The 9,425-nt window shown below is 39.2% G+C and overlaps 1 protein-coding gene across 1 annotated transcript; it reads right to left on the bottom strand.

The window, feature by feature from the left end:
- Window positions 1-1,433: 1,433 nt before the first annotated feature.
- LOC117282724 (odorant receptor coreceptor-like) lies at window positions 1,434-6,936 on the bottom strand. The gene is made up of 3 exons (XM_033753479.1): window positions 6,854-6,936; window positions 6,601-6,756; window positions 1,434-1,511 (listed from the first exon to the last, which is right to left on the bottom strand). The coding sequence occupies exons 1-3, from the start codon at window positions 6,905-6,907 to the stop codon at window positions 1,434-1,436; spliced, it is 288 nt and encodes a 95-aa protein (XP_033609370.1). The 5' UTR covers window positions 6,908-6,936.
- Between the last annotated feature and the right edge of the window lie 2,489 nt (window positions 6,937-9,425).

Genomic DNA, 9,425 nt, shown 5'->3' on the forward strand with positions numbered 1-9,425 from the left:
GGCAAAACACGCTGAACGGTTAAGAAGTTACTAGGTCTTAGTTTCTTTTGGAGCACTTCTGTTTAACAATAATTTCTGTGTAAGGTACAACTTACTTTATCGTGATCAATGACAGTTTCAATCCTATTGAAACTCACTTTTGGCTTTCTTCAATTCCACGGCTTCTATAGGAAGATGATTATAATAAAAGTTCAGGAGGTATAAGTACGGAATTACCTGCAAGAGAATTGCGAGTTCGTATTCCGGACTGCTGAAATTGTGAAAAGGGTACTACTCGCTGTATGTCAGTTCATGAGATACAGAGATCGTATCCCTGGTTGTACTAGATGATAGAAAGCTGTGAATGCGAAGGAATATTTCGTAAGTTTCTGAAGGTGCGGTATCCACCCCGCCAATGTACGGTGTCCGGTGTGAGGATCTCTGGTCGGCTGGTCTTCCCAAGTGAAGGATTCCCTGAGACGAAACAGACACTCAAAATCACGTACATGCCACCTGGGTTTCTTTGAACTCCCCAAGTCATGTATCGTGTATAGATAGTATTAAATGTTTCAGTATTCATAATAATCGAGTTCTGTTAAATTCTCAAATGCACACTGACATGGGTGTAATTGTGTGAAGGACGTTGGCTCCCTGTTGATCGTACAGAATTTCACGATGTTGGAATCTTGTGATTATACCATTCATTAAGTGGATGGACCAATGGACAGAGGACAGGCAGACATATGTTCCTTGGAAGGGACATGTGTTCCCTGAAATTGATGAAGTGTAGATGAACGTATTATTTATAAATTGTGCTAACTTTAAATATTACATCAGGTAACTCACTCGCATGATTTGTTTCAGTATGTAATTACTAACGTGGAAACTCACGAGTTTGATGTTTACCTAAGTGTTGGACAAATCATCACAAAATATAAACAAGAGAATAAGAAAGGAAATGGCTCTGTCCATACAAGCACTTGATGCTGTGTTATTACAAAATTAATACAGATACTGTATATTACATTTGTATTGCAGTAAATATCGTTCTCTAAAGCGGAGAGAATCAAGTTGTCCTGTGTTTTTTATATTATGAGAAGAAGATGCCATTATTAGGTTGATATTGTAGAGTACTTAAGTAATGTAGTTTCCTGCTTGTTGAATGTGTAAGTTGTGGAACACATTTCTTGCATATTTTCCTTTTTCTTTTAAGTGTAGTTTGACGCAAATGAGCAAACGTTTGCAAAATTTTTATGAATTGTGACCTCGGTTCCGTGTAATTACTAACAGTGAGGGGCTGCTTTTTATACTTTGTCAAAAATAATAGTTCTCCTGAAGCATTGTGCAATTCCTTGTACCAACAGTGGAATCTGTAAATGAGTATGAGGGGACAGATCACAATAAATATTGCAGTGAGGAGCAGACACAGTTTCCAGTTTCTGTTGCTGAGTAGGCTACTCCGTGACAGTTTCTTCACTCTTGTCCTTCATGGTGAGTAGAAACATGAAGAGGGAGACTGACTGGTTCACTATCTGGCGACAAACACAATATTTCATATTTTATAAACAATTGTTACAAATTAATGCGAAATTTCAAGGATAAATTACTAAGAATAAATTTCTCGCAAAGCACATGATTTTATTATCTGGAGTAATTTCCGGAAAGGCAGCTACAAGTACAAATATTGATGGAATAAGAGTATGCAGTGGGGGATGCTGCAATCTATAATAATGTTTCTGGTAAATATAAAAACTGGGATACTAAATCCATTAAAATCCGATTTCTTAATGAATATGTTCTATACGTTCTATCGGCATACTTTAATAAGGAATACCCTCCCGAAGTCTGGCACATTCTTCTGGGGACATCCTGCATATACGTTGTAGCCATTTACACTACATCCTGTATATACGTTGTAGCCGTTTACACTAAAAAAAAAAGCATGGGACTGAAGTCAGAAGTCTGGGATGCGCTCGGAGAGAGTTCCTTCTAATGAGATAGGTAATTAAACAATTTATATAGGTACATGTGCACTGGACATTTGTATAAGCTGTTCCAGTCTCTTTTGAGAATAGGAGATATTTTCTCGTACCTCAACTGTTCGTGGAATAGTCTAATGGAAATTTGTGTGTTTGCAGTTTAACTTATTTTTGTTATTTGCATTTTATTCTATTGTTACGCACACAGTAGTTTACTAAATGCGTCTTAAGATCTCATAAATTCATGATGATTGTATATTATTGAAATAATCGACTCTCTTTACGTTGCCTATCGTAGTACTGTTATTTATAATTTCATTTCTTCTGACACTGGAGCTCTGTTTCCGGCCTTTTGCAGAAGGAGAGCCTTCTGAGTTCGGTCCCTATTATCCGGCACAATACCAACACAGGACAGCCTGTATGCATGAAACACAACATAACTATCTGCGGGGGTTCAGACGAAATTTTTAAAACACCAGGGAATTGAGTTCATGCAAGGTCTCATGCATTTGACATGGTTTCTGTTGTGTGTGGTGTTCATATGTCCTGCTTCATGCTGGTTCTGATATCCGGACATAGGCACTAGCTGTTATCGATTTGGCCCAACTGAGTTCGTTTTTTTTTGTCTTTGAGGAAGGAGACAAAATCCAATCTCCGAAGTGTTGCTTATAATAAAAATAGGACAATATACAATGTTCAAAAGCTAATCACTCAAAATACTTGTTGGGTTGGGGAACGAAAATCACGAATTAGGTACAGGTTTTTCCGTACATAATAGGATCGTGTCAGCAGTTAAGATTTTTTTTATAGCTAGCTGGGTGGGACTAAGTCCCTTGTACTGCGACAACTTCTGGCCCATTGTACCAGCCCCTGATGATAGGTGAGGGTGATTGTGGAGCAATTGGTGGAATGAAGATTGGCAGGGGAAACGGAAGTACTCGGACAAAACGTGCCCCAGCGCCACTTTGTCTACCACAAATCTCACTTGAACAGACCCCGTGAACGAACCCGGGCCGCTGCGGTGGTAAGCCAGAGACTAACCGCTTGAGCTATGCCGCGGCTAGAGCAGTTAAGATGGTCGAGTTCATTAGTGGTAGGATGTCATACATAGTACTAATAGGTCGCTGGTGTGATATCATCGCCAACAGAAGATAAAATTGATAATATAAAGAACAGGTTCTGGGAAGAACTAGAATATGTGTTTTATGAATTCCCAAAGTGCCATATAATATTTTGTTTTGAGATTTAAATGCCAAAGCAGTTAGGGAAGTTATTTTCAAACCAACCATTGTGAATGAGAGTTTGCATGAAATTAGTAATGATAATGGAGTTAACGTAGTAATCTTTGCCACATCATAAAATCTTAGGGTCAAAAGCACAATGTTCCCACATCGTAAGATTCATAAATTTACTTAGACATCACCTGATGTGGAAAACACGCAGTCAAATTGACCAAATTTTGATAGATAGGAGACGACATTCAAATGTCTTGATGTCCGATTATACAGGGAAGGAGACTGTGGTACTGACCACTACCTGGTGGTGGCAGAGGTTAGGGAAGGACTGACAGCGAGTAAGCAAACAAGGCAGAGCGTTCATATGGAGAGGTTCAATCTCAAGAAATTAAACGAGGTAGTTGGTAAGGAGCGGGTATGCGGTAGCGTAGTTGGTTGAGGCACTGTGTTACAAGCCGGAAGGTTGCGGGTTCGAGTCCCAATGACTTGGATTATTTCAATTTACCTAATATATCCGGCCACACTATGGCCCTGCGGTCGACTCAGCCTCTAACAGAAGTGAGTGCCAGGAATCTTCCGGGGGGTACAGGGCGGCAGGCGCGTATGCCTGACAACCTTACCGCCATCTGTGAGCCGATTGTATAGAAGATAACGGCTCAAAACCCTATGGCCCTCCACTGCCTGTTACAGGGATCACGTTTCCTTTTGTTTAGAGTGTAAGATGCAGTATCGTGTTGAAATATCAAATAAGTTCGCAGCTTTGGGAAACGTAGACACTGAGGTGGATGTTAATAAAGCTTGGGAAACTATTAGAGAGAATATAAAAGTTTGTGCCAAAGAGAGTCCAAGTTATTATGAACTGAAGAAGAATAAGCCATGTTTTAACGATGGTCGCTCAAAATTACTAGACCAAAGGAAACAAGCCAGATTGCGGTGATTACAGGACCCGAGTCAAATAATGGGGGTAATCTGAAGGGTGACGAAACTGACTTGAGTAATTATCGTGGACATCACTGCTATCAACTTCATATAAAATTTTATCCAATATTCTTCTCTCAAGGTTAAGTCCTTACACACATGAAATTATTGGGAAACTTCAATGTGGGTTTCTACGTAAGAGATCAACTACTAATCAGATATTTGCATTCTTCAGATGCTGGAAAAAATGGGAGTACAGTGAGACGGTACATAAAGTATTCATAGACTTCAAGAAGGCCTCTGATTCAGGTAAGAAGGAAGTACTGTAAAATATTCTGATGGAGTTTGGGGAACCCATGAAACTAGTTATGTTGACTAAAATGCGTTTAAACGAAACGTAAGGTAAAGTCCGTATAGGTAAATATTTGTCTATAATTTTCCCATCCAGAATGGTCTGAAATAAGGGATACTTTATCGCGATTGCTTGTCAACCTTGCTTCAGAATATGTCATTAGGAAGGTCTAGGAAAAACAGGTGGGACTGAATTTAAGCGGGACGCATAAGCTGATGTGAATCTACTAGGTGATAATATAGGTACCATAAATAATAACCCAGAAACTTTAATTTACGCACGTAAGGATGTTGGTCTAGAAGTAAATACAGAGAAAACTAAGTATAAGTTCCTGTCTCATCACCAAAATTCAGGGCAAAATGATGACATAAAGATAGGAAACTGATATTTTGAAAATGTGGTGCAGTTCAGATATTTTGGGAACAACGATAACAGATCTAAACCTGATTCAGAAGGAAAGTAAGAGAGGACTGAATTTCTGTAATGCTTCCTATTCTTTAGTCCAGAACCTTTTGTCTCCTCATCTGCAGTCCAAAAGTATAAGAAAGTTAAGGTACACAAAACTATAATTTTGTCTTTGGTTCTGTATGGGTGTGAAACTTATTCTCTGACATTAAGGGAGGAACCGCAGACTGGAGGTGTTTGAGAACAGGGTGATGAGGTGAATATTTGGGCCAAAGAGAGATGAAGTGACAGGAGACTGGAGAAAACTGCATAATGAGCTTCATAACTTGTACTCTTCGACAAGTATAATTATAATGATGAAGTGAAGCACAATGAGATGGATATGGCATGTAGTACAAATGGGGAAGAGGAGGAATGCATATAGGACATTGGTGGAGAGCCAGAAGGAAGGAGACCACCGATAAGTCCAAGGCATGTGTGTGGGTGAATAATATTAAAATTGATCTTATAGCGTTAGAATGTCTTGTGATCACTGTAATAAACCTTCGGGTTCCATACAATGTTGGAGAAGTTCTTGAGTAGCTGCACAATTGAAAGGTTCTCAGAAGGGCCCGGTTCCATTTTATAAGTTCATAAGGCTTGTTGGCTTGGAGACTTCAAATTAGGAGGGCAAATTATTCAAACTGTGAAATATGCAGATGACCTTGTGTTAATGGCTAAGGAAGAAACTGTGCTACAGAGTATGATTGATAGACTAATCGAACTTTGAAGGTGCTATGGCATGGAAATGAATGTGGCAAAAACAAAAGTAATGAAAATTTCGAGACAACCAACCCCAGTCACAATAAAGATAGGCCAAAAAACAACTGGAGAATGTGAAATGTTTTAAATATTTGGGTAGCTTCCTAACAGATGATGGAAGGCGTACGTGTGAAATTAAATCTAGAATTGCCATGGCAAAAGCTGCATTTAGCAAGAAGAAAACTCTTTTTACCAGCAGATTGGACTTAAATTTTTTAAAGAAACTAGTGAAATGCTACATTTGGAGCATTGCTTTGTATGGGACTGAAACTTGGACACTTAAGGCAGTAGATCAGAAACACCTGGAAAGCTTCGAAATGTGGTGTTGGAGAAGGATGGAGAAGATCAGTTGGACCGATTATGTGAGAAATGAAGAAGTGTTATTTAGAGTCATTGAGCAGAAGAATGTCCTACAAGGAATAAGAAAACGGAAGGCTAATTGGATTTGTCATATCTTACGCGGTAACTGCCTCCTAAAAGAAGTTATTAAAGGAAAGATAGGGGGGCGGATAGAAGTGACCAGAAGACGAGGAAGAAGACGTATGAAGATGCTGGATGATCTTGGGGACAGAAGATGACATTTTCATTTGGAGGAGAAAGTTCTAGATCGCGTCAAGTGGAGGAACTGTTTTGGAAGAGATTGTCGACCTGTCGTCTTGACAGATTACTGATGAATGAATGAATGATGAAATCTTGTTGTGTTAGAGGGTACTTGAAAGTTCATCAGCTCATCGAAACGGTGTTCCTGTAAATGAGGACAGTGTTCGAAATATTGGCTTCTTACTGAGTAACAACCCGGCGTATTTTCCGAAGTCACATGTTCGCATTCTCGAATGTTTAGATGTTAAAGAATTGTGGACTTTGGAGGTACATGTAATGAGCCTAATGTAATTTAAATCATTCCATTTTTTATGGACTCGCATGTCCTTACACTCATCATGGTCGAGTTGGACACGGGAACAAATTTCCCGGCTGTGAGTGTGAACTCCTTGTTGGCTGTGGCGATGATGAAGGCCAGACTGCGCTGAAATGGGACAGGAGTTCCCACCCAGTTGCACCCCCAGGCAGCGTCTCTCACCATTTCAGCCTGGAACAGTAGCCTCTACGCATGTAACAGGTGTTTCAGAACGAACTTGGAACATAACCAGTCACTGCGTACAAATATAATTATATTTTCCACATACCTGCAGCGTGAGTTCCGTTCCAAGTGTGCAGAACAGACAAACGTAACTTATCATCAGTGCATATATGTAGAGAATTTGCGCTAAGTCGGTTATGTCTCCCCAGCTCTAAATAAGAAGAAACATATGCTTAGAAACGTGCAGGTCTACATACACAAATTTGTTCAAATATTTATAACCGTATTCAGGTCCACTCACATATAAATGAGGTGTTTATATATATATTTTAGAGTTTATGAAAATCGTTAGATAAAGGTATTTACCTGGAATATATATGTATGTGTCAAGGCAAGAGTAGCCTGAATGAGAGGCATACTTTATGAGACGAGAGTAAAGTCAGCCATTCGTGTTTTTGTTCGTTGTGCTTAAGCTACTGAAATGTTTTCTTATATTTCTAAATTTTCCTCTTCTCCAATTTACGTACAAATGTGGACAGTTAATTGTGAGGCTCTATAAGCTATTTGTGTAAGCATATTTATATAGTTATATGTGCTTAACTAACAGCATTACTTACTACATATGGAGGATAATATTAATGAAATTTTTCCTTAGGTTTTCGTCAGTTTATCCTTTTCAAAATGTTTGAGTCACCTTTCGGATTATGTCTCAAGCCAATGAATTTTTCATAGATGTGTTTAGTTTACGGGAAAATTATAATCTATTTCCTTAATTTTTACTTTATTTCTTTTAAAACAATTGTTTTTCCCGCAATTACACTTATTTATTTCTTTGGGAAAGAAGTTAAAGCTACATTCTTCTTTATATAGTCTGTTTGTGAATGTAGTTTTGAGGCACATTGAAGGTTGCATAAAAATTATTCTCTGTATCAATTATTTATTGAACTTAATATTTTTCAATTCGCTTAGTCGGGGGGTGGAGTCCAACTGGGTCCACTCGGGACGATGGCCACTGACTGGCGTATTGTAGCCAGCCCCGGGTGATTATGATGATGGAGAATTTGGTGGAATGAAGATGGCATAGGAAACTGTAGTACTCGGAGAAAAGCCGTCCCAGCGCCACTTTGTCCACCACAAATCCCACTAGATTGCCGCGGTGGGAAGCCAGCGACTAACTTCTTGAGCTAAGGCGCGGCCTCATTGAACTTAAAGTAAACTTTTCGGTTATGTTGCATTATTGCCACAGAAGAAATAATTTTGGATATTTAGAACGGTTAGAGAGTTCTTTACGTAAATGTTGCATAAGTTTTGTCTAAATAGCCATATTAGCATTTGAAACATAGGCATATCACACATTGAAAGGCATGAAGGCAAGTTGCCGTGAATATGTTTATTAATTATTGCAATGCGTTTGGGGATTGGATGTCTACATGACGAGACTGGCTGTTCAAAAAGAAAAGGGAAATCTATACAACATTCAGTTATGAATTACTGCTTGCTTATAATTTTTCTGTATTCTCGTATGATTCTGTAGGGAATTGAATTAACATAATTTGTTTTATGAAATATCGCTCATTCATTGATATCTGATAATTTATTCCGTTCATCTGACGGAAATATATGTGATCGATTTTTTTACTTTCAGACTGTAACTTCGAAAATATTTAATGAGTTTCATTTTTGAATAAGAGATTAAATAACAAGTTAATTCAATGAGTTAAAAATTTCTAGGAAATATTAAGGTAAAAATTGTCTTTATAACTTCCTTGTGTTGTTGGATGAGACACTGTGCTTGCATGCCGAAAGTTTTGGAATTCGATTACCGATTTTATTAGGTTTTTATTTGACCTAATCCTTCCTGCTGCACTATGGCCCTAATATAACTCCAGACTTAGAAAGAAATGAGAATCATGTGTCACCCTTGGGTCAAAGGGCGTTCGGCACATAAAGGGGCCCATGCACGTAAGAGTGTGGCTCGCGAGTCCGGCTAGGCGAGCTTGAATCTGGAACCTGGCTCGGATTAATTTCACCATGCACGCATGAGCATGGCGAACCATTCACGGACGAGTTTGACTGATTTGAATCCGAGCCGTGTCAGACTCGTACGTGTATGGGCCCCTTAAGGCTGACAGTCTGACTGCTGTCTGTAAGCTGACTGTCTAGAAAATGTGGGAGCCTCGACGTCTCACGACCCCATGGGCCTGCACGGGCTGTTACAGGGATAGCTTTATTTTACTTTTTTTTACTTATAAATCCTCAGTTCCTTTAGACACACGACATGTAGAATTTGTTAAGCAATAAAATAGTAAAAAATCTTTATCTGATTGTGCCTTAGTATGTAGAAGGAATAAGTGCTCCGACCGGAGGAAATTTACTTGAAACGTCATTGACTAGTGAGAAAGAGATACTTTACCGCGACAGCGGAGAAGGAAGCAAAGCAGAGTGTGGCAAGCAGCATCAGGAACAAACCAGAAAAGAGGAAGTTCATTGTGTCTTCCAGAGCTCGCAAGTACCTGAAATTGTAAAAAGTGAACTCAGAGATTTGTTGCAATCTGTCAGGAGTGGAAGTCAGTATAATTCTGGCGGTATATACGCCCGGCTACGGGGTGGGCGACCGGTGTTGGATTCCCAGCGGTGCAAGAATTTTCTCTTCTCCACGGCATCCAGAGAGTCCCTGG

The sequence above is a fragment of the Cryptotermes secundus genome, unplaced genomic scaffold (assembly GCF_002891405.2).
Source record: "Cryptotermes secundus unplaced genomic scaffold, Csec_1.0 scaffold512, whole genome shotgun sequence".
NCBI lineage: Eukaryota > Metazoa > Arthropoda > Insecta > Blattodea > Kalotermitidae > Cryptotermes > Cryptotermes secundus.

What these genes read in the sequence shown, in the direction of transcription:
- LOC117282724 (XM_033753479.1), bottom strand. Translation starts at nt 6,907, where the DNA reads ATGATAAGTTACGTTTGTCTGTTCTGCACACTTGGAACGGAACTCACG. An exon ending in GAACGGAACTCACGCTGCAG is followed by an intron (nt 6,757 to 6,853) that starts GTATGTGGAAAA and finishes CTACTGTTCCAG; the next exon opens with GCTGAAATGGTGAGAGACGC. An exon ending in CCAACTCGACCATGATGAGT is followed by an intron (nt 1,512 to 6,600) that starts GTAAGGACATGC and finishes GTTTGTCGCCAG; the next exon opens with ATAGTGAACCAGTCAGTCTC.